Raw genomic sequence first — 25,779 nt, 5'->3', positions numbered from 1 at the left:
CCTCCTTGTCACAAGCGTGATGAGTCTTTTTTTCTCAACATTTAGTCTCGTGCTTGCATTTGTTGAGCAGGCAGCATGTTGCTTGATGTGTGCGGCCTTTTCTGATCTGTGCCTTCTTTCCCATTGCAGGTCTGCCCGACCCGTTCTGCAAGATCAGCGTGGATGGGTCGGGCCAGTGCCATTCGACGGATGCCTGCAAAAATACTCTGGATCCTAAATGGAATCAGCACTACGACCTGTAAGCTAATTTCTGAAAAGCCCACTTTTGAAAGTTTTTTTTTTCAACATATGCGCCCAAGCATGCACACATGGACTGATGTCCACTGAAAGGCCGTTTTTGAAGCTTGCATTTCATTGTGCCCACTCGAGATGTCTTGCTCTTGGGATAGTCAGCACGTGTTATTCTCTTAGTCGAAGGCAGAATTGTCGATAGTCTCAGAGGTGTAAAAAAGTCTATAAAAGTTATGTGCTGTTGTTTGTATAGGATGATGTATCATCACAGCCTACCTTCCTGAAGCAATCTTCTTGCAGTGGGATGCTTTCATGGCAGGGAAAGTGTGTTCAACGGCAGTGAAAGGGCATTAATAAAAGGACTTTGTGTCTTTGAATGCAGTTCACATATCTAAGTTCTCAGAAGCCTACACTTGATGTGGCTTGCAAACCACAATTATATTTAGCTCAGTTCGTATTTATTGTGCAGTTTTATGATGTTAGCATTGTAGTTACAGATGCAATAATTTCAGAATCCGATTCGTGGTTTGTATCATGTCATGGCGGCATTGTTTTTGTCTTCCTTGTGCTACCTACCGTTCACCAAGTGTACCGTTCACTTTTTTTTCTCACTACAAGCGTGACAGATTTTGCTGTTAGGAAGCTGTACGGTCGAGCCTCCCAATTCCGCCATTAGCGTACTCAGAGTGTGATGATACTTTCGTGACTTTTAGAGGCATTTTAAAGTTGGTTGTGGATAATGGAATGAGTGTATACGCGAAAGGCATGAATGTGAAGAAAAAAGAAATTGAAATTCGACCTCTGTGAGTTCAGGTACAAATTTGTTTATGCAATTGGGAATACCTTGGCTACAAAAAGGGGGGGGGGGGATACAAAAACAAACAAACAAACAAATAAAAACTGGTTTTCAAACTAAAAACAGTTTCGAGCAGCCAAACTGTTTCGCTGCTCTATAAAAAAATGATTTGTCAAGGAGTTGAGGTTATGGTCCCTGTAAGCATTCTTAATGCTAAGCGTACCTTTGGAAACTGTACAAGCCCTCTGCTCGCTTCTTTTTATGTCGAATAAGGCAACGGAGGCAAAGCCAGGGCATGACAGGACAGGGCAGGGCACATTACATAGGCAGGGCATGTAATGCGAAGGCAAGGTGACCACTGGTCCTTAAGGGTAACGGAGTGGATTCCAAGAGAAGGCAAGCGTGGCAGGGGTCGACAGAAAGTTAGGTGGGTGGATGAGCGAGATTAAGTTTGCGGGGATACGGTGCCCGCAGCTGGCAAAGGACAGGGTTAATTGACCATTTGCGGAAAACTTTCTGCGCATGCGCAGCGAAGGCGCAGCCAGCGCCCTCTATGGGCGATTTGGTTTTGGTTGGAAAACATGAGCCGGCCGTGCATTTCCTCGCTGTTGTGCGGCGAATGATGTGAGCTCCTTGCCTCGCTTTTGCAGCGCGAATGAAAATGCCAGCTCACTGCTTGGCCTACGGCTGCACGGATTACTTCCTTCAGAAAGGAAGCACGAAGCTCAGGCTCCCGCCCAGCTCGTTTCGAAATGGATATTCCTGCTGTATTTGTGCTTGCTGCCAAGTGCACGCAGCTCGGTCGTTAGTTTTGCCATCGACACACGCGCATATTCGGTGGAAACCGAATGATATATACTAGTATGAAGACTCACCGTAAATGCAACAATGTCAAGCCGTGCTATCTGAAGAGCGGGAGCACGGCAGAGCGCAAGCTCGCATATATCCACTCATTCTAACGCTCCTACGGCCCGTCAGCACTCAAAGGAACGCTCTGCCGTATCTGCACGAGCCATGATTGAGATAGTACAATGGGTCGGTTACTAATCAGTTAAGTGCGCCCAGCAGCAAAATGTGCTGTACGAAGTTAGCACAAACTCCTGCCCTATCAAGAAAGCGTACCAATGACGACAAACCAACGACAAGGAAGGCCCGTACTAACGACGAACCATGCCGTTGTCACATAAACATCGGTATTCACTGACTGCGCGCACGCGCCAATCCCACGAAATCTTAGTTAGTTGTTTGAAGATTCATCATCAAGTTTCTGACGTAACCTTCCCCCTTGAAGGACCAGCCGCGATGAGCCCGGCCAACAGCTGAGGTAGTGGAGTGTAGGTTTTGCCACACATTTCAGGCTACCACGCGAAAAATCTTCGGTCCACCCCGTTTCCAAAAACGCAAATTGGAGGTTCTCCTCCTCTATCATCCTCCCCCGTTACCAAACGCACGTATCCGGCAAAGAAACAACACTAAAACAACGAAACAAGCGCACGAGAACTGCTGAACGCTGCCTTGCACATGCCTGCTCGGGAACAACTTTCCAACCAAAAGTTCTGGTGGAGCTTCCCTCTTTACACGACAGGTGGCGCTCGCTTTTCCGCAAATGGTCAATTGGAGAGATATGGGAGAGGACTTTGCCCTGCAGTGGGCGTAATCAGGCTGCTGCTGCTGATGATGATGAAGGCAGCAGCTGTTGGCTAGTGTGCACCAACCATTTGCGAGGCTCAGCTGTTTCCTTTTTTGTTGCCCAGGTACCTGAGCCGAACAGACTCCATCACAATCAGTGTCTGGAACCACAAGAAAGTGCAGAAGAAGCAAGGGGCTGGCTTCCTGGGCTGTGTGCGCATCATGGCCAATGCCATTCAGCAACTCAAGGACACGGGCTGTTAGTATCCCCATCTGCAGCCTCCTTGCTTTGTGGCTGTCACTTAACCCCTTCACCGTTTTTTTATATCAACAAATTTCTTAACAAAACTGCTTATTTTCTTTATTCCCGATTTCGATTATCATTGCAATAAAAAGCATGCATTCGATCTTTGAAAAATATTTGGAGCAAACACAAAGTCAAATTAGCATATTGAAATTAGCATATTACTCCTCACAATACAGAAAACCAACTTCCGGCTGGTAATGAGCGATAAAAATTAAAGAGTGACCATCATCAGGCTAGCTTACAGTGAACGTCTTACCAGGAACTGCCAGAAAAGGAAACTGAGGGGGTCGCGTTAAGATGCTACTGGCGTTGATCTTCATCTACTGACGATCAGACGATCAGAAGCGCCCGCAAAGTTCGCTTCTGAGCTGTCCTCTTCTTCATCGGAAAAACTGCTCAGCATAACGTCATTACTGTCGTCCTCGCTCCTGAAACAATGTACACTTCGGTGTCGAAGTCACCATCGTCTCAATAAGATGATGAAGAAAAGCGTCTTTTCCGCGAAGACGGGCCAGGAATACACGCGTCGCCTCCGCCGGGTGCCATTTTTAAAACCCAGGTTGCCATACGAAAAAAACGTTTATGCGGTACGAGAAAACGAAATAAACAGGTCAGTGCTACCATCTATCGACCAAAATGCCATCTAAGCCACACACGAGCGCTGATCGTCCGAAACGCTGAAGGGAAGAACCTATTTAGCGAGGACGAGCTACAGTCGTCCAAAACAGTTTGGGGACAGCTTGGCAGGGACGAGCAGCGCTCGTCCAAAACGGTTAAGGGGTTAAGGAGCCCTGCTGAGGCTGACTTGGCTATGTCGGCATTTGTGAGAGCTGCTACGTTGTAAGTTACTTTAAGTTCCACAGATGTCAGCCTCGCGGTGTTTTCCTCAAGTGGTTTGTTTGGGTGCACAAGCTTCCATTGAAAGCTAGCACCAGTCTGCTTGGTCAAGGGCAGACATTGGCTGAGAAAAGGAAATCCTCTCGTGCAGTTTTTTTTGCATTGGTCGATATTTTGTTTCCAAAATTGCAGCCTATATCATAACCAGAAGGAGAACTAACCACGAAATGACTAGAGGCAGATGGTCCTACCATGGTGTGCTTGCTGGTCCACCATGGTGGCTGGGTTCATGCGCAGTGCATAACCCATCGGTCTTGGGTACTGCTCAAAAATTTTCACGTAGCGCTTCTCAGAGTGACTTCGTCTCTCTCTCTCTCCTTTTTTTTTTCATCCATCTGCGTGCATCACAAGTTTTGTTTACAAGCATCATGAACATGCTATCACTACGTGTATTGTGCCTTATGAGGGAACACATTGGCCTTAGGGTTGAGGGCTCAGTATTTTTTTGCACCGGCTTAACTAGTGTGGTATGTCTTCACTACTTTTGTCACACGATTGCTAGTGATAGACTCTGCCTAGGTTCGACTTGGGAAAAACTGCAGGAGACCGCTCTGCGCAAGCTTCTAGAACAGCAGTTCCTAAAGGTGCACTGAAGAGGATTCTGAACTTTTTTTTTTCCCGCAGGAACTTGATCTACACGTTCCTAGCATTCTTAGAAACAGTGACTTATTGCCCTGTGTGGCCGATTTCCCCAATTAAATCGAATTAACGTCCGGCTCCCGCCTTTTTTTTTTTTTAATTCTCCCTCGTACGGTGGGCGGAGTCGACCAACGCATGGAGCGCCTTTCACCCAGTCCCGTGGAGTCTTTGCTTTCGATTTATTTTGTTTTTTAGGTTTCCATGAATAAATAGCTTCATTCGCAGATAATATAGCCGCAAAATAAGCCCGCAGAAATAAAAATACGCGCGGACTATTTGCTACTATGGACTACTACGTATTACTGCGCCGATGGCAGAGCGGCAAGCCGCCACGGGACTGGGTGAAAGGCACTCCACACATTGGTCGACTCCGCCCACCGTACGAGAGAGAATTTTAAAAAAAGGCGGGAGCCGGACGTTAATTCGATTTAATTAGGAAAATCGGCCACACAGGGCAATAAATCGCAGTTTCTAAGAAAGCTCGGAACATGTAAATCGAGTTCCCGGGGCAAAAAGAGAAGTTCAGATTCCTCTTCAGTGCACCTTTAAGCATGGTTGTGGGGAATCTTCGGTTCCTTGCAGTGTTCTTTTGGTGCTCAAGCGCCTAAGACCGTGCTTGCCTTGACCCTAGACTGTTTCGCTTTATAGACAGTCATCATGAATTTAATTTGGGCATTTTGAAAGTAAGGGGCGTTGCGTCTGTGTGTTCTTTTTCTGCACGCACGTTAGGCAGGGACGGGGGATAAGTTACAAGGGATTCCTCAGCATCCTTTGAAAGCAGTTAGCGTTCCCAAAGGCTAAAAATGTTGAGGAGTCCTGTGCTAGAAAGTATGAGACAATGTGATAGTTTGGCTGAGACCTGATTGACTCTGTTTGTGAGCAGGTCATGCTTGACGCTACGCTCTGCTGTTGTTCCTTCCACCCTGTCGCACACAGACCAGCGGCTGGACCTGATGCGGAATACGGCGGGAGAGGAAGGCGGCGACCTTGTCCGAGGCCAGATCGTCATCAGCCTGCTCTCCCGCGATGGCCATGGCCTCGGCAGCCAGAACGTGGTGGTCGACAATTCCATGGGCTCCATCGCCTGCCACGATGACTTGCCAGAGGGGTACGTCATGATGGCAATGGTCTTCCATTGCTTTCCTTCCATTTCTTTCCTTCCTTTCCTTCCATTCCTTTCCTTCCATTCCATTCCTTTCCTTCCATTGCTTTCCTTCCATTGCTTTCCTTCCATTGCTTTCCTTCCATTCCTCTCCTTCCATTCCTCTCCTTCCATTCCTTTCCTTCCATTCCTCTCCTTCCTTTCCTTCCATTCCTTTCCTTCCATTGCTTTCTTTCCATTCCATTCCTTTCCTTCCATTCCTTTCCTTCCATTGCTTTCCTTCCATTGCTTTCCTTCCATTTCTTTCCTTCCATTCCTCTCCTTCCATTCCTTTCCTTCCATTCCTCTCCTTCCTTTCCTTCCATTCCTTTCCTTCCATTGCTTTCTTTCCATTCCATTCCTTCCATTGCTTTCTTTCCATTCCATTCCTTTCCTTCCATTGCTTTCCTTCCATTGCTTTCCTTCCATTCCTCTCCTTCCATTCCTCTCCTTCCATTCCTTTCCTTCCATTCCTTTCCTTCCATTCCTCTCCTTCCTTTCCTTCCATTGCTTTCTTTCCATTCCATTCCTTTCCTTCCATTGCTTTCCTTCCATTGCTTTCCTTCCATTGCTTTCCTTCCATTTCTTTCCTTCCATTCCTTTCCTTCCATTCCTCTCCTTCCTTTCCTTCCATTGCTTTCTTTCCATTCCTTTCCTTCCATTCCTTTCCTTCCATTGCTTCCTTCCATTTCTCTCCTTCCATTTCTCTCCTTCCATTCCTTTCCTTCCATTCCTTTCCTTCCATTCCTCTCCTTCCTTTCCTTCCATTCCTTTCCTTCCATTGCTTTCTTTCCATTCCATTCCTTTCCTTCCATTGCTTTCTTTCCATTCCATTCCTTTCCTTCCATTCCTCCCATTCCTCTCCTTCCATTCCTTTCCTTCCATTCCTTTCGTGATTCATTTCCTTCCATTCCTTTTCTTTCTTTCCATTCATTTCCTTCCATTCTTTTTCTTTCTTTCTATTCCTTTCCTTCCATTCCATTCCTTTCTTTCCATTCATTTCCTTCCATTCCTTTTCTTTCTTTCCATTCATTTCCTTCCATTCTTTTTCTTTCTTTCTATTCCTTTCCTTCCATTCCATTCATTTCCTTCCATTCCATTCCTTTCTTTCCATTCATTTCCTTCCATTCCTTTTCTTTCTTTCTATTCCTTTCCTTCCATTCCATTCCTTTCTTTCCATTCATTTCCTTCCATTCCTTTCCCTTCCTTCCATTCCATTCCTTTCTCTCCATTCTTTCCGCTCCATCTGCAACAGCTGAGTCGATCAAGGGCTTACTGCTCTTGCAGCTGTTTCTTCCTGTGCATACCTTGTGCATTAACTCTTCATACGTAATTGTCATTGTCACCACAGTCACAGTCATCATAACTGTCTATGTAAAGTATCTTCAGCCTCTATGTAGACATCTGCAAGGAGCCAGATAGACTGAAGTAACACATGTAGTGCATAATGTTTGCTTTTGTTTATTTGTTTAATTTGCCTCCAGTGCCAGAGGCATTACAAAGACTAGGGTTTACGACATCAAACAAAAACAGCAAAAAATTCAGTGAGCCATTGTGTAAACAAGTTTGGACTGAGAATATTGCCCGCGCTAAGGAATTGCAAAAAGGGTGTTTATGATTCATGGACAGAATTTCATTGGGAAGGTGGGTCCATTCGTGGGATATTGTGGGAACAAATTACTGAAAAAAGGCTTTTGTGACACAATGATTGAAACCGCCCCTTTATGAATGTGATCTGTGCAGTGCGAGTGATAAAGCAGTCAGCAATCAGTTTTGTGCTCTGGTAGAAAGTGACAAAAAGTTTGTGAAATAAAGTCAAGTGGGAAATTTGCTGGCATGATGACAAAGACATAGGCTCGTTTTATTGGCCGGCACATTGGCTTTTTCGGGGTAATTGGATAGGATAAAATGAGGGTAGTTGCCCCGCCGCGGTGGCTCAGTGGTTACGGTGCTCGGCTGCTGACCCGAAAGACGCGGGTTCGATCCCGGCCGCGGCAGCTGAATTTCTTGAAGGCGAAATTCTAGAGGCCCGTGTGCTGTGTGATGTCAGTGCACGTTAAAGAAACCCAGGTGGTCGAAATTTCCGGAGCCCTTCACTACGGTGTCTCTCATAGCCTCAGTCGCTTTGGGATGTTAAACCCCAATAAACAAACAAACAAACAAAATGAGGGTAGTTATTTTGATTTGGTTTATTGGGGTTTAACGTCCCAAAGCAACTCGGGCTATGAGAGACGCCGTAGTGAAGGGCTCCGGAAATTTCGACCACCTGGGGTTCTTTAACGTGCACTGACATCACACAGCACATGGGCCTTTAGAATTTCGCCTCCATTGAAATTCGGCCGCCGCGGCCGGGATCGAACCCACGTCTTTCGGGTCAGCAGCGGAGCGCCATAATCACTGAGTCACCGCGGCGGGGCAGTAGTTATTTTGAACAAACTCGATAGCACAGAACAGTTCAACACGAGCAGGGTCCCTAGCAGTTTTAAAAGTGTCGCATTGGTGAACGTTAATGATTTTGACTGTCTTCAAGCCTTTTCAGCAGCTTCCAGGATTTTATTTGGAGACGGTGTGCAGTGCTTGTATGCGTTGTGTGTGTTAGGCAGACAACAGGGATTTAGCATGAAACTGGTCGTGAATTTGAGCACTTACTGAGCTGAAAGGGAGAGTCCGCAGTTGGAGACAAGTATAAAAGTATTGTTTGTAAAACAGCGCGAACAATATCGGACAAAAACAAGAAGGACACGGGACGCGCTTGTCCCGTGTCCTTCTTGTTCTTGTCCGACGTTGTTCGTGCTGTTTTACAAAAGATGCATCTGTACCAACTTGCCTAACTGAACGTTGTACTAAGTATCGAAGTATTGGCGTATTCTTGTACATGCTTCCCTATCATGACAATAACGAGGGCAGAACTTGCGGTTTTTGCAGGAATTCAGGTTTTTAAATTGGCGAAGAAGGTCAGGCGAGAGTCAGCAGCGGCACTGTACTGTGTTCAAACTTCAGGCTAGTCACCATTCCTAGTCACCATTCCTCGCGCAGTTTAACCGTGTTTTTTTCATCATTTCTTAGAATGTTTCGAAAAGCATATCATGTGTGACAGATATCAGCAGTCATTTTACACTACTACATTCTTAAAATCATATTAGTACATTAAAGTATAGATTTAATAAAAGTAATGCATCTCAATTAATATAATACTCATTATAGCCACTGCCTGCCGGCTAGGTGGTTATCAGTCTATGTGTCTGTGATGTCAGGGTTTGCCAAAGGTGACTGTCATGGGAAAGCAACATTCTTATTTAGAAAAATTACGCTTTAAATCGTTCTGCCATGTTTCTGAGTCCCATAGCTGGGTATGCGCATATTTTGGCAAGGGCCTTTCGATTGCCGTGAAGAAAACAGAGTTGATGGAAGTCAGCATGCTCTCCCTTCAACACAGAAGGGGACCCTCGCTAACACTTTCATGACGGCGCTTCATCTGCTTTCTTTAGGTGGGAGCAACGCCGCACAGCTACTGGCCGTCTGTACTACGTCAACCATTGGAGCCGGTCCACGCAGTGGGAGAAACCGCATAGGTGGGGAACCTCATTCTCAGGAGCCATTGCTTAAAGTCATTGCATCCTCGCAGGTTCATCACCCCTGAGATGATTTTCCCTTTTTTTTTCTTGTTTTTTGTGATGAGTGCATAGTAGTATTTTTCTTTTAAGTTTTCATTTGGTAGTAACGATTGTATTCAGTTTGCCTCTTTCGTGCTAGCATTGAAATTCGCTGTTATTTAATCGTAGGACAGCCTTTTGCTCATTTATTTCATAATTTTTTCTGTGCCAATTTTGTAGTGAGTCAAACCCTTCTTCTTGGCTTTTATTTTCGGGTGGAACTTAGTTTTTTATGCTGCCTGGGCCCCTGGAAACAAAAGTGAGAAAAATGTGGCATTTGTTTCATGGAAGTCCCCATTCACAAAAGACAGTAATATATGTATATATATATAGTCAAACCCACTTATAACAATACCAGTTATAACAATATATCGGATTTAACGATGGTCAGTCATGGCACCGTCAGCTTTTGCATGCATTCTGTGGTATTTTCGGCACAACCCTGTTATAACAATTATTGGTTATAACAATGGTATTTCCATGGCACTTCAGTATTGTTATAAGTGGATTTGACTATATATATATATATATATATATATATATATATATATATATATATATATATATATATATATATATATATAATTATATTCTCTCAACCAAATCTAAAAATTTCTAGTTTGGTGCATGTTCCCTACTAAAGAAACACTGCAAGGTATCGAGTGTGATGCAGTACTTCGGAATCTGTTGTTCACGTCTCTCCCATGTGTGTCCTTTCTGTCTCCACCAGGCCTGCGTATGAAATGGTGAACATGCTTGCCCCTGTTTCCAACCGGAACAGCATGCACGTCAGTGGCAGTGTCAGCGCGGGCAGCGCAGCTAATGCCCGAGCACAGCGCCGGTCGCTGCCCCCGCCTGCATCGTCCGGAGCCGACGATGAAGGGCCACAGCCTCCACCTCCACAGGTACCATCCAGAGCCCTAGTGGGATCCTTGTAGCTCAGTTGGGACCTCTGTAGTGTGCTCCTATTTGCATCATCTCAATTGCTATTACACTCTGATGACTTTGTGTGCACGAAACACCCACATCATTTGTCTTCCTTTCTGACACATCATTGTGCCTTGACCTTTCCTCATGTCAACTTATGTATAGAAGTTATGTATAGAAGTATAGAACTTATGTATAGAAGTTATGTATAGAAGTATAGAACTTATGTATAGAAGTTATGTATAGAAGTATAGAACTTATGTATAGAAGTTATGTATAGAAGTATAGAACTTATGTATAGAAGTTATGTATAGAAGTATAGAACTTATGTGTAGAAGTTATGTATAGAAGTATAGAACTTATGTATAGAAGTTATGTATAGAAGTATAGAACTTATGTATAGAAGTGAGCAGTGAGTATTGCTTGGGGAGATAAACGAGAAGGAGAGAGGAAAGAAAGGGGAATGTAGGGTGGTTAACCAGAGATGTTGGATTGGCTACCCTGCTCTGGCTACCCGGCACTGGGAATTAGGGATGAAAGGTATTAGAGAAGGGAAAGAGGGAGTAGCACCCACGAGTGCACATCAACGTGTATAGTCTGCGTGCGGACCCTGAGGCCTGTCAACCTAAGGTACTGCATAGGTTAGGGAAGAGTGAAACCACAGTTTAGAGCTAAAAGGTTGCTTAAAGGTGCACTGAAGAGGATTCTGAACTTGTCTTGTTGCCACGGGAACTCGATCTACACGTTCCTAGCATTCTTAGAAACTGCGACTTATTGCCCTGTGTGGCTGATTTCCCTAATTAAATCGAATTAATGTCCGGCTCCCGCCTTTATTTTTTAATTCTCCCTCGTATGGTGGGCGGAGTCGACCAATGCGTGAAGTGCCTTTCAGCCAGCTCCGTGGAGGCTTTGCTTTCACTTTATTTTCTTTTTTAGGTTTCCATGAATAAATAGTTTCATTCGCAGATAATTTAGCCGCGAAATAAGCCCGCAGAAATAAAAATCGGCGCGGACTATTTCCTACTACGGACTACTACGTATTACTCTGCCGATGGCAGAGCGGCAAGCCGCCACGGGACTGGGTGAAAGGCGCTCCACGCGTTGGTCGACTCCGCCCATCGTACGAGGGAGAATTAAAAAAAAAAAGGCGGGAGCCGGACGTTAATTTGATTTAATTAGGAAAATCGGCCACACAGGACAATAAATCGAAGTTTCTAAAAGAGCTCGGAACGTGTAGATTGAGTTCCCGCGGCAAAAAGACAAGTTCAGATTCCTCTTCAGTGCACCTTTAATGTCATGTGTCGTGTTATTCTGTCGGGGTATTTGTCGTGTTATTATGCCGTGTTTATTTTTATTTGGAAACCGTGAAGGCATATTTGAAAAAATCGGCAAATACAGGTTTTTCGTGCTGGTGCGGATGCATGTCATTCCTCCGTGGTAACGGAACAGTACTTGCCCTGTGCGCAGGATGATGGAACTGGTGCGCCACCTCCGCCATCTCCACCGCCTGCGAGTCCTCCGCAGGCGGACGCACCGCAGCCGAACGCTCGACGGCGATCGACGCGGCATCGAAACTACCTGGCCCGCAACCAACTTCACAGGGCGGCCGACCTGCCGGAGGGTTACGGTGAGTGCACTCTCCTGAGGAGAGGAGGAAAACTGACTCTGCATCTGTACCCACTCTGTGTCCGTAGAGTCTCTTATCTGATCGCTCAGTGCCTGGATTGGCTTTGACTCGTTATCTTTTCAGAGAGAGAGAAAGGAATTTTAATGAGGGAAAGGTGGAGAGGTCGGCCGGTGGTAACATGGCCCTGGCCTGCTACTCCACACAGGGGAAAGGGAAGAGGAGGAAAAGGAAAGTGCGAATGAAGGCTGATGATGGCATAATACAATGGGTTTCATGGGTGATGTCTACACACACACACACACCACACACACCACACTGGCTGGCACTCGCATCGCGGTGAGTAGACGCACATAAAACTCATAAAACTGGTGTCAGGAATTTAATAACAGTCAGCTTATCTTGACCAAAACGATTGCGTATATATTGCGTTCCTGCTGAAAACCTTTGTTGAAATTCATGTGCGGTACTTTTCTCGAGAGTATGTCAGTTCCAGCGAAGTTCTTTTGGGGTACATGAAAGCTGATCACATTGTGCGGGTGGGCACACGAACTGGTGTGTACAGTGGAACCTCGATTATACGTCCCCCGGTCATGTGACGACCCGCATTTTACGACGAATTTGTGCGGTCCCGGCAAAACCCCCATAGAGACAATGTATTAAAAACCTCGGTTATACGACGCAAATTTTAGAAGGACCCCGCTTCGTACGACGGCTGGCTCGTACCGTCCGTCAAAAAAGGTCGTCAGCAAACGCAGGCCGGGATGTACCGTATTTTCGCGATTCTAGGCACCCCCCGAACCTAAGCGCCCCCCTCTCCCCCCTATTTTCGGAAAAAAATTTCTGAAAAAAAAAACTTTGCATGCGAATCTAAGCACCCCCTTTTTTGCGCGGAAGAGAGCGTTGCCGAGGCCGCCAAGTGGTGGTAGTGGTTTATTTAAAAAAATAAAAAAGTGAAGCAAAAGAGTGTTGCCGGCCGCGGCAATTGCTATCTAATATCTTAAGCACTCGAGCTGCAGCCGGCGGAAATGAAAGGGAAAGGGAGAGGATAGTGAGGAGAAGTATAGTGCAGTCGGAATCCCGAGGAGGCGCGGCCTGCGCGTTGTTGTTGCGACTGAGAGAAGGATGAAAAGGAAATTGCACAGGCCTGCCTACTGGCTCGAGCCAAGCCACCACCGCTGCCAAGTGCAGATAGAGGAGAGTGAAAAGATCAGAGGAAAGATAAAGAGATAAGCGGGCGAGGCCGCACTCGCCGAAGCGAGGACAGCGGTGTCCACGGCGCTTTTTGTGTTGCTGCGTTCCGACACTGGGGGCACAGAACTGTCTGCAGCTATTTTTCTTTTGAATGTTTCCTAACTGAAATGTTTTTTTTCGCGCCCGTTTCATCGAGATTTCGCCGCGAAAAGAGGGGCCCGGGGGGGGGGGGGGGGTCAGTTTAGAGTTTTCAAATCTAAGCACCCCCTCTCACTTAAAGGCCCCGTGCCCACCCCAGCGCAGCAGACACTCTCTACCTCTCTTTGAGCGAGCCTCCTCTCCTTCCATTCCCTCCTCGAAATTCTTCTCTCCCACTCCTCGTCGAGTAGGCTCGGCAAGGCAAAATCACCCCTTCGTTCTCCGGTGTAAGCCGGAGGCGTGGTGTCTGTGGAGTGCGTCACAGGGCGACGTCATGGCCCCGCCTTCAATAGAATTCTTTTCTTGGTTTTTGCATTTTCTCCGCACACTGAACGATCGAGAGGCGCGATCGGCTCGACCACCTAGACTTGTTAGCGAGCGCATCCTTTCATACATCTGTTTGTCATTCCCAGTTAACGAGCCACCTTTTCATTTTCTTTTAGGCCTCCCCACCGTTTCACGAGCGGAGGGGCGGAAGACGGTTGTGTTCGAAACACACGGCGAAGCGCGGACCCGGCAACCGCCCGTTTGCTTTTCTCCATGCGTGTTTGTGTTCTGTGTGTTTGTGTCTTTTCTCCGCTCCAAAGCATATGTCATTCATTGGAGTCAAGGCGTACGCAAGATGCACGAAAGATAAGCGGTGTGTGTGCGGAGCGGTGAAGTGGGCGAGCGAGGGAAAGGCTCTGCTGCACTACTAATTAAAACCTTGTTTTGGGGGGCTCGCATAGAAGAAAAGAAACTGATGGAGTGTAGCAGCCGTGCTCGCTCACTGTGGTGAACTGTAGTAGTGAAAGAAGACGACGATCCTGAGGTGTGAGGCTCGCTCGCAGCCCGAACGCTTGGCCTGCACCTTTGCTGAACGTTGCAAAGCGACCTAGGTTCTGCTCAGCCACAACCCCATCCTACACTGAGAAGGGAGTGCGCACGCAGAGCGTCTCGTGACGTGATCACGGCGGGGGGGGAGGGGGGGGGGGGGGGCGAACCAACTCCCTCAGTTTTACTATTTTTTTACTTTTTATGGCTAGGGTTCAAGGCTGTCGCCGCACGCTCCCTCCGCAGTTTTTTTTTTTGTTCCTTCATGCGGGTTTGTAGGCATGAGCCAGAACAGAAGGCGCTGCGGAAAGCCTTGTGCAGACAACGCGACGCCAAGGCTACGCCCAACCTTCTCCCGTCAATCAAAACGATGCACCAATGGAGTGCCTTTAGCGAAAGTAGCCCCCTTTGACGTCAGCGGGGTGCAGAGTAGTGGACCGGGCCCGTTTTTGAAGGAAGGAAAGAACGAACGGGCTTTGATTTGAATTTTCGCAGCTTTTCGGGGCGCGCATGGCTCTAGTATTTTGCAGAGGTTATCTTCGATGCCTCATCTATGCAGTGGGCTTGTTTTTCAAAAATGTCCGGACCCTGGGCAGTGGTCCTTTAAGGCATCGCGATCGTGAAAAAAAGGGGGTGCTTAGAATCGAGTAAATACGGTAGGCACACTTTAGCCAGTCAATAACCGGTGCGCCTTAATCTTTCCACCTATCAAAAAAACTGCACGAGCCGCTGCCCCGCTGCTCACGGCAGCCTCAACGGCCACGCAAAAATGTGCTGCATTTGTGTTCGGGAAAAAAAAAAAAAAGACGACGATGAAGTTCAGACGTTAAAAATATCACGCTTAGCAGATCCCTATATATATACGAAATTTATTATAATTAATTTATTAAATACAAAATTTTATTTTAGATACGAAACTGACTGCTCGACCAAACCGTGCGGCCCGTGCCGTCACTTTATTCAGACCCCGGATATCCCCGGCTCAGCTCACTGAAGTGAGCCGGCTCATTTGAGCGGCTCACTTAAATCTGCAACAGTGAGCCGGATGTTTTGAGTGAGCCGTGCTTCTTTTGGAGAGAGGCAGCCGGCTCTCTCTCTCGTTCGCACTGAGCCATGCCCATGGACGTCCCGAACCATTCCATCGGAGCCGGGTCTTCTGGTGGTAGTGGTTTATTTTTAGAAATAAAAATAAAAAAGTGAAGCAAATGAGTGTTGCCGGCCGCGGCAACTGCTATCTATTATCTTAAGCACCCGAGCAGCTGCAGCTGGCAGAAATGAAAGGGAAATGGAGAGGATAGTGAGGAGAGGGGAGCGACAGCAAGAAAGGACAGGGGCATAGAGTCATTAATATAACGACAGGAGGGAGAGCTTTGTACACTATTTGCGATTCCGCGCCATGGTGCGAGAAGGCAACTGCTCTCCTGCCCTTCCTGGCAAGAGTCGCAACCAACCCCTCACCTTCGGCTGTCTTTTGAACCGCTCTTTTTAGAGAACGAGTGAGCCGTGGCGCCGTACGTGGTTCAGTTAATGTGAGCGGCGGTTCTTCTGGAGAGCCGGGTCTCTCTCGTTCAGTGAAACGTAGCCAAAAGAGGTTTTCGCCTTAACGCGGGTGCCAGCGGCAGTACACACGCGGAAACAGCTGAAGGCGAGGGGTTGGTTGCGAAGGAAGGGAATGCAGTTGTCCTCCCCCCTTCCCTACATCCCATATCCCCTCCCCCTAGTCCCCAAGAGTGATGCCACCACCTGGCCAACATACGTCGGGACCAGTACCCCCCCCCCCCCCCCCCCCCAAGAATATCCCATAAGTCAATCAATCAATCAATGCAGTTGCTTACTCGCACGGTTAGGCAGGGTCAGCATGGCTCACTGAACGAGAGAGAACCGGCTCTCTAGAAGAACCGCTGCTCACTTTACTGAGCCACGGCTCACTCGCTCTCTAAAAAAGCGTCTCGCTCCTGAGCGACCCATCTCTACTCTGCTAGGCGCTGTTGATCGCACGTGTGTCGCATCCGGACGTGATCTGTGTTTTGCGAAGCGAACAAGTTGTGGAATTTTCGGTTCTGAGTGGTTTGGTTCACCATGTCACGGAGCCGCAAACCGCTGACACTGGGAGATAAGCTCCGTATTATTGAAGAGGCAGAGAAGAGAACGGGCGCAACAAAGGCCAGCATCGCTCGCGACCTCAACATTCCGGAGTCATCGCTGAAAACGATCTTGGCCAAAAAGGACAGCCTACTACTTAATGCAAGCAAGTTCGGCGTGAAGAGGAAAGCGGCGAAAGATGGAAAGTTTGCCGCCATGGAGGCAGCTCTTGTGGAATGGCTGCGACAGGCACGCAGCTCAGGGATTGCCGTCGACGGACCCATTTTGAAAGAAAAGGCGGAGACGGTTGCACTACGTTTCAATGTGGACGATTTTAAAGCGTCCGATGGCTGGATGGAGCGCTTCAAGAAGCGCCATGGCATTGTGTTCAGCCGCTGCTGCGGAGAAAGCGCTTCTGTGAACCCCTCGACTGTTGACGAGTGGCCCCAGTTACTGCCGGACTTAATACGGCAATACAAACCGTCCGACGTTTTTAACGCGGACGAGACCGGCGTGTTCTATAACTTGCAGCCGGAACAGACGCTGACCTTCACTGGAGAAAGTTGCCACGGCGGCAAGCGGAGCAAGGAGCGGCTCACCGCGCTATTTTGTGCGAACGAAGACGGCTCCGAGAAGCTTCCTGCCCTAGTGATTGGGAAGTTCAAGAAGCCGCGATGCTTCAAGAACCTTAGAAGGCTGCCGTGCCAGTATAAATTCAACCGGAAGGCGTGGATGACAGCTGCCATTTTTTCTTCATTCCTACAGCAGCTGGACTCAAAAATGGGTGCCAGGAACAGAAAGATTCTTCTTTTTGTGGACAATGCGCCGTGCCACCCAGCCGACACTGCGCATTTGAGGAACGTCAAGGTTGTGTTCCTGCCGCCAAACTGCACCAGCAAGCTGCAGCCGCTTGACGCCGGCATTATCAAGTGCGTCAAGCAAAAATACCGCAAGTTTCTGGTGCAACGCCGGTTGGCAGAAATGGAGCGAAAACAGGCGAGCCCGAAGCTTTCAGTGCTCGACGCCATGCACTACATTGCTAGCGCATGGGACGAAGTTTCGGCTGATACGATTGCCAATTCCTTTAAGCACTGCAGCTTCAAAAGAAGCGACGCCTCCCCCGCCAGTGAAGCTGTGGTGCTCGCAGATGATGAACCAGAGTTTGGCAGTCTGCAGCTGCCTGTAACGTTCGCTGACTATGTCGGTGCCGACGACGACGTCGCAGTCTGCAGTGCAGTGTCATTGGAGGAAGTAATGGAAGCCATGTGCCCCGACGATAAAACTTCCGACGAAGAGGAAGTGGAAAACGATGCAGAGGTTTGCGCTCCCATTCCTAGTTACGCGGACGTGTTGCAGAGCGTCGACAACATCCGGCACTTTGCTTGCGCGCGCGCGACGATGTTGGCGACCTACTGCCGGACATGGCAGCCCTTGAAAGAAAGTTGATGCGCCGAGGTTGGGCAAAGGTGCAAAAAAAAATTACCGATTTTTTTTAAACGGCAATAAAGATTTCTTTTGCAAATATGTTTCAAACAAATGTTGAGTTTTGTCTTTTTTAATCTGATTGGCGTACTTGCCGCGGGCTTGAAGCCGGTCAACAGTAGGCATGGATCCGGCTAGCGTAACTTAAAGATGGCCGCCAGTTCAGTTTCAATGTTGCCAGACTGCGTGCGTCCGAAAGTGCAGACGAGTTTGATGACCAGTGTTGCTCTCAGCATGGAGGAAGGAAAGAACTTTCCTTCCTCCATGGCTCTCAGCGACCGCGCGGCGTCCACCCCCCACTTCCTCCCCATATACCGTGTTGGAGATACGTAATGGGCGCGCGCGCTTTCTCCATTCCCTTTCAGATACCCCGTTCGGCGCGCTCGCTCCCGTTGAGATACCGTGTTGTTCGCTACGTAATGGGCGCGCCTGACTCACGGCCCCCTTCCAGATACCGCGTTGGGCGCGCTCGCTCTCTCCGTCCCCTTTGAGATATCGTGTTGTATGTACACTACGTAAAGGGCGCGCCCGACTCACGGCCGTGTCCGGCTGGCGTCGCTTCCAACCGCCTTGGGTGGTCGTCAAACTCGTCAGCACTTTCGGACGCACGCAGTCTGGCAACATTGGTACTGAACTGATGGCCATCTTTAAGTTACGCCAGCCGGATCCATGCCCAACAGGGCGCAAGGCCGAGCGCCACTGGCCGCATTCTTTGATTTTCGATTATACGACACCCGGATTATACGATGGTTTCGCGCGATCCCCAGAACGTCGTATAATCGAGGTTCCACTGTACTTACACTCTTATGTTTGCTGATTTGACTTAAAAACCAAAAGGTGCCATGCACATTTTCCTTCTAATTAAATTTGTTAAGGAATGATGGTGAGCTTGGCGCATGATAGCCTTAATCGCTTATGCGCCATTAAACTCAACTCAACTAAGGAATGATGGCAGGGAGGTCTATTGGTCACATTTAAAATTGCCTGCGTGTGCTTCTAAATTCAGCGTAAGTACTGTGCAGTATAAAACGAGTGTTGCTGATGAGTCACACACGATAGTTACTTGAGATTGGTTGTCTCCTTTGCGATCAGGTGCCGCCGGCATCCAGTGGCTTTGAATTGTCGGTGGTGCTGTCGCACCACTCCAGAGAGCAGAATTCCGTCTCCACTGTAAAGGCCTTTCTAATAAGGGCACTGTGGGCGTCACCCGATTACTCTCTGGGCTGTTGTGTGCACCTGGCACTAGCACAGTGTAAGTGGCAGCGGAACCAGTTTGCAACAATCTGTAGAGAGGAGGTGTTTTGACATCCTCCTTGCCCCAGTGGAAAGGCTTATACTGCCACTAAGTTTTGTCGTGCTTATCACTCTCCTTCTGCTGCGCAAGACGTGACTAAGAGTGCTTTGGAACAATCGTGATCATGCGTGGCAGTTTTTATGTTATTTATTTATTTATTTATTACAGTACCCACAGCGCCGTGAGGCATTACAGGGGGGGGGAAGACGACTCAAACACAGTCGAAAAAGCAGGAAATGCAGATAAAAAGAAGATAGGCAAGCAACTGAATTTACAATCAAACAAGCAGACAGGTAACACTTTCACAATCATTGAAGAAACAATGGCTCAATTACAATGCATATTTCGCAGTGAGGAAAAAAAAACATCAGTGGAGGTAATGGTAGCAATATCATGGGGGAGTTTATTCCATTCTCGAATTGTTTGGGGGAAGAAGGACATCTTAAAGAAGTTCGTTTTACACCTGATCTCTTTAATTTTAAAGGCATGATCAAGACGCGGTGAGACATAATCGGGATGTCGCAAATAATGCTCCCTGTTAATACCAGTCTTATTGTGAAAGACACTGTGGAGAAATTTTAGTCTAAGAAGTTTCCTTCGCTGCTGGAGTGATTCCCATCCAAGGTCATTCTTTGCAGCGGAGACGCTAAAATTTCTGGAGTAGTTGGCATTAACAAATCGCACGGCCAAGTTCTGGATCCTTTCAATCTTGTGAATATCTACCAGCAGCCAAGGGTCCCAGACACAACAAGCATATTCAAGTACTGGTCTAATGTTAGTTTTATACAGGAGCTCTTTGGCTTTAGGCGGTAAATTCTTCGCATTTCTGCGAAGAAAACCCAGCACTTTGGAAGCCTTGCTAGTAATGTAATCTATATGGTCACGCCAGGATAAATTTGCAGTAAAGAAAATACCAAGATATTTATGTTTGAACACTTTTGACAATGTTTCCGCGTTAATACTGTATGAAAAGTCATGACATTTTTTTTTCCTAGTAAAACACATGTACACAGATTTTTTCACGTTAATATCCATGCGCCAAGTATTGCACCAGTTAGTAATCAAGGACAAATCATTCTGTAGGGCACTGCAATCGTTGGAAGTATGGATGACCCTGTATAGAACGCAGTCGTCTGCAAACAGACGCATTTTTGAAGAAATACCACAACATATGTCATTCATATAGATTAAAAAGAGGAGTGGTCCCAGAACCGACCCCTGAGGTACACCAGACGATACGTCTGCCTGATCAGACTGCGCTCCATTTAACACTACTATCTGACGTCTCAAATGTAAATATTCTTTAATCCAGGCAATAACTGAACAATTTATGTTGCTGTCGCTGCCTTGTTGTCTTCTGTTGTTGTTGTTGTTTGTTGTTGCCTGTCGTCGTTTAGGTGCCTTATTTCAAAAGTTTGCTACCACCTTTAAACTAAGCATGACCGAGAGTAACAGTCACCCTGATCCCAATGGCTGTCAGGTTCACTTGCCACTATCACTGTTGTCTTCTGTTTGTGGGCACAAGTTTTCCCAATAAACAATGGGAGTTCTGCACCACTCGCGCATCTCTTGTCTACAGTGACGATATTCTTGTTTGTTGGCTGTAATGATGGCACATCTGATGCGATCCTTGTTCCTGCCCGTGCAGAGGTGCGGACAACGCAGCAGGGCCAGGTGTACTTCTACCACGTGGCAACGGGGGTGAGCACGTGGCACGACCCCCGGGTGCCCCGCGACCTCCCCTCGGGCGACCTGGAGGCCCTAGGGCCCCTGCCTCGAGGCTGGGAGGTGCGCTCTACGCCTACAGGGCGACTCTACTACGTGGACCACAACAACCGCACCACCCAGTTCACCGACCCCCGCCTGCCCCTGCTGGGGCTCACGCCAGCTGCCAGGTATGAGATGGCGTGCTGGGTCCTGCTGAGCAGATCCTTGCTGCATTGCGTGCTCGGTCGGTAAACAAAGAAGCAAGCGAACTGCACTAAATGCCTGTATGCAGTATTGTGCGGTGTGCGAGTGTACTGTGAAGGACAAGCGAAATGCTGTATTTACTCACACAGTGAACCCACTCCCCACTTTTGTCACTAGGAGCATATTTTTTTTTAACCTCGCATTACAACATTCACCTTACTATCAGGGCCGGTGTTCAGCTTGTTCGCTTTATCTCGCCGCGATCAGCCGGTGCCGTCAAATATCACAAAATCATTGGATTATGGCATCGAACAGCAAACGCCTCTTGAAGCAAACTTTGTTAAACACCGGCAACACGAACACAGGTGACACAACTTGTTGACCGCATGCCTTTCTTGATGATGTATGTACGGACAGATGGACCAGTGGGGGGGGTAGGCGGATGGAGGGTGGGGGACAGGCAGACAGATGCTTGGGCGCGTGATATAAAATTTTTTCTATTAAAAAAAAAAGATCTATCAAAACTTCTTTTTTTCATCACATAATGAACCCTCCCTCCAAATTGATGTCAACTTTTCTGAAAAAAAAAAAAGTGGGTCCATTACTTAGCAAAAACGGCTGTACAAAGAAGACTGGGATTGATTGGGGATGATTAAGCAGTGGCTCATTTGGTATTCACTTACGATGTCTCATGACCCCTCTTTCTAAGCAAAGCATGACCATACTGTTAATCAAGCTCCGTAAAATGCAGTGTTCCTCTTTGTTCTTGTTTTCGCAATGGAGTTGAAGTTATTGCTCATGTTGCAATTCTTGACTATGCATTGAGAAACCCTTGATCTTGTAGCACCCAAAGGTTGGATGTAATGAGTTGCCACGTGTCAGAATCCAGACTGACCACAGCCTCCTGCGAGATCTCATAATGTGCAGTGCTGTGAAGCCCCTTTGTGGGCTGCATCATCCACAGCCTGTGCAGTAAAAGCTCGTTAATTCGAACTTCACGGGACCGGGAAAAAAGTTCGAATTATCCGATGTTTGAATTATCGAATGGCCGTGAAAAAAACGGCAAGAACCATTTGCATTACGGTATATGTACCGTATTTACTCGCGCAACAAACCCACTCCCATAATGAACCCACCCATCCCCGATTTTTGCCAAAGAATTTGAAAAAAAAAAAAAATTGCGTATGTCCGTTTCACGTCGTCACGGTCCACAACGCATTTCTTGGTGGTGCGCCAAGATGTTACCCAGCGATAACATCACGGTGTGTTTACTTTTGGGTTTACGGTGTGTTTACGTGTCGTGCGCCAAGCCGCACAGGCGCGGCGGCGCGTAGTTCGAATTATTCGTAGCGGAATTGACTCGCTTTCGAATTAACGGGCTTTTTTTATACACAGATCTCTATGGAGCTTGGCTAGACCAAGCAGTGTAGTTCGAATTATCCGAAATTCAAATTATCGAGGTTCGAATTAACGAGCTTTCACTGTACTTCATGTTTGTTCTTTCATGTTCTGCGACCTTCCGCTGTTTCTCCTCTCTTGTCCCAGGAGAATGCCGCCCAGCTCCCAGGTGGCCCAGGGGCAGATGTCACCCACGCATGCAGCACCGGCCCCCTCTGCCCCTGCTCCCAGCCTGACCTCCTCCTCCAGTTCGGGTCTCACGCCAAGCTCGAGTCATCCGAGCGCCACCACCGCAAACCCTTCCCGAGAGGTGCAGATGCCCGCGCCCCTGTCCTCCGCTGGGCAGCGGAGCCCACCGGGGCAGCCCAACCCGCAGGCCATGAACGCCAACCCACCCGGCGGCGGAGGCGGCAGCACCCAGCCACACGTCAACTCCAATGCTCCTCCGCAGGGGGGCAATCCGTTGTCCCTGCCGCCCCCCCAGAGCCCCATGTCCCCCATCAACGTCAACGGCCTGCCACCTGTCCTGCCCTCCATGACAGCGGCCAACAACCACCGCAACAGCTTCTTGTGAGTGGGCAGATTGCACAACTGCTGTGCTTGTGCTTGGTACAGAATTGTGGCTAGTTGTCTAGCGTACGAGGGGTGGAATGTGAATATAGGAGGGGTTCTCGAGCTGGTTCTTTAGAGTGCATTCTGATTTCCTCCAAGCACCTAAATTCATATGTGCCCCAACCGCTGTGGTGGACCAGTGGTTGTAATGCTTAGCTGCTGACCCGAATAACGCTTGAAACATCCGGTGCTACACGGGCATTTTCAATGCTCCTTGAGAAGTTTCCCTCATGTGTGTTAGGTGGCGCCAAATGTTCGTCCAACAGCCATAACAAGGTGATGTCCGGCAACACTGTACAGTCGAGGACAGTGGCAGCCAAATACGTAGCCAGACGTGCGACGCACCTCTGTACCTCTGCTGTTGTGCGATGGAACCCAAGGGTCCGCAACGCCTCCGTGATTTCTGTGTAGACTACAGCGTTTCTCTTCTGGCGTCGCAAATTATCTGGGTGCTCTAGCCAGCAGTCAATGAGAGCGGCTGTCTCGCGCTCGCTCCACAGTTTGCGCGTCTACGAGCGGGAGGACGCCTTCTTTGTTGTTTACACTGACGGCGAAGCTTGGATCGTGGTGTCGAGATTATTTATAAATATGTTTGCATATAAGCAGGCATAGTGCTTGAAAATGGTCTGTCTTGCATTTTAATCAATTAAAACAACAGTTGTAGTTTTGTTAACTGGTGTTTATTTTTGTAGCTTCGTGGGAGCGAGAGTGCTTTCGATTGTGCTTGGAACCTCAAGCACTCTTGAGGGGCCGGCATCGAGTCAAGCAGGATTGAGCTCGATTGCGCTTGAAAGTGGCCGTGTGACAACCGTCGATCTGCATTGAGTTCGATGAGCATTGACTCAATGAGGATCGAAAGTGCCCATGTGACAGGGGTATTACTGTGTGGTGTAAGTGTACGTTAGAGAACCCCAGGTTGTCGAAATACCCAAACCATTCCACTACGGTGTCCCCATAGCCTGGGTCGCTTTGTGACCATCAACCAAATCAAACCATGTATGTCCCAACCCCGACCTCTTCTCTCCAACATTATTTTGGGACTTCCCATGCTGTTTTGCTTAGAAGATACTGTATCACCTTACAGCCTCTCGTAATTGAATTCAGACGCTTTTTGAGCGGCCGTGTGTGTGCATGCATGACAAGTAGGAAAGGACGGAAACCAGGCTGCACGGGGTCCCTCAGTGCCTTTATGAGAATCATTGAGGCTCCCTGAGGCTAAATATATCGAGAACCCCTGGACTGGAAGCACACCAAATCAGTCGCAATACAATGAAAGGAAAAAGTCTGCAATTGCTCTGTTTTGCGAAGTCTTGTGACATTATACACTGCTGGAGTATGAAGTAAAACAATTGAGATTGGGTATGACTAGGTGATCGTGTCAGTGTTGCATTTGCTTGCTTAATGAACTCTCCTGAGTCTCATCAAACTGGATAGACGGTTGCACAGGCCTGCAAGCGCACAGATTATGTACTTGTTTGCACTACTCATCTGGGAGATGTTTTTTAATTCTGTTCCGCTCTCTTTTTCCTGCGACCGTGTTGTCACGTTCGAAATTATTTTGCGGGTGACAAATTAAATGCAAGGTGCTCAGCATGCTTTGAAAGTTGTTTGTACAATTGCGGCCATAATAATGCAAAGCATGCCTCACCAATCAAGCTTCTCACACACCTTACACAGGAAAAATTTATGCTAGGAAATGCCACTAATACTCTCTTCTGTGAACCCAAGAAACCTTTTTATTTTTTTCTATGAGACGAGTGAGAAAAGTTTAAAACACCGAGGCGGGCTTCGTATTAGTTTGGCTGCGCCCCCCCCTTTATGTATTATTGCCAATGTGACATGCAACATGCTTTACATGATCGAAGCTCACTTCACGAAGCAGTGCAACCGTGGCAGTGTCAGAAGGATGGCAACATTGTATATTGATTATTTATTTGACCACACTGTTGGTCTCACATTTGAGGCATCAGCAGGATATGGGGTACAATGTGCTGTACAGTAGGACTGCACAGTGACCAAAACGAAGAAGTGATGAAGCAGGACGAGAAATAAATTGAGGATGCGCTGCGACCGGGCATATTCCACTGGCGAGTACATAGAAAGGGAAGTTCATTTTTTAACTCTTTCGCTACCGCGCCATAGGCCATCGATCGCATATGATCGATTCTAATCGCCCGCGCAAAAAAGCTCATTTTGGAGAGTCGTGTACGTGCTCCGCCATCTAGCTAGCGAGCTCAACAACTGCTCTTTCGATTGCAGCCTTGGTTTCAGTGTTTTGACATGAGGGGGCACCGTGAAAAATAAAACTTTGAACGGCCGCAGCGGCGTCAGCCGGAGAAAATGGCGTCCGCGTCGCCGCGTGCTCCTCAAAAACGAAAGCTGACACCGAGTACGTCGGCCGGTTTCGGTTTCGTTTTTTGCGACGAAAGCAGCGGTTATTAGTCGGGCAACAATGTACAAACGTTGGATTTCGGTTTCGACAGCGAGACTTCGCCTCAGGAGCCTGGAACGTCAGCGCGTACTTGCATGTAAGTTCTGTTTTCGTTCGCTGTGGGTTTTCTGCGGTTCATACGGTTTGTAATTGATGAGAGTGGTTTATTTTTGTGCTTCAGGGTCTTGACAACGTATGGCGAAGGCAGTTTGCCAAATGTTCAAGGTTGCGTCGCGTTTTTCAACCAAGACGACAGCTAGGTGTCCATATCGGCACATCGCTGCGGAGCGGTGCTCGGAGATTAGCTCGACTTCTCGACTTTTTTTGATGCTCTTCACGGCGTAAATGATGAAGACCGTGTGCAGAAACACTAATAAGTATGCATGGATGAAGATTTTCTGCAAGTTCGGCGTGACGGCTCATGGGAAGACGTGAATCTGTGGGAGATGCTGATGTTCATTAGAATCATCATATTATATACATTGGAATGGTTGACCTGCCGCGACTTTATTTCTACTGA

The 25,779-nt window shown here is 47.8% G+C and overlaps 1 protein-coding gene across 1 annotated transcript in view; it reads left to right on the top strand.

Annotated features, from left to right (window-relative positions):
* LOC149347843 (E3 ubiquitin-protein ligase SMURF2-like) overlaps positions 1–25,779 on the top strand; it is a 133,942-nt gene that overhangs the window by 88,455 nt on the left and 19,708 nt on the right. Inside the window, exons 3-10 of the mRNA XM_089587557.1 lie at positions 130–238; positions 2,782–2,915; positions 5,436–5,607; positions 9,129–9,212; positions 10,024–10,198; positions 11,688–11,847; positions 20,556–20,802; positions 22,364–22,786. Of these exons, the coding sequence (XP_089443683.1) occupies positions 130–238; positions 2,782–2,915; positions 5,436–5,607; positions 9,129–9,212; positions 10,024–10,198; positions 11,688–11,847; positions 20,556–20,802; positions 22,364–22,786 (1,504 nt within the window). The remainder of the gene's footprint in view (positions 1–129; positions 239–2,781; positions 2,916–5,435; positions 5,608–9,128; positions 9,213–10,023; positions 10,199–11,687; positions 11,848–20,555; positions 20,803–22,363; positions 22,787–25,779) is intronic.

Source organism: Amblyomma mixtum, chromosome 4 (assembly GCF_055824585.1).
Source record: "Amblyomma mixtum isolate Tamu chromosome 4, ASM5582458v1, whole genome shotgun sequence".
NCBI classification, from domain to species: domain Eukaryota; kingdom Metazoa; phylum Arthropoda; class Arachnida; order Ixodida; family Ixodidae; genus Amblyomma; species Amblyomma mixtum.
Note: the sequence above shows the minus strand (reverse complement) of the source record. Positions and strands in the feature narration are given on the sequence as shown.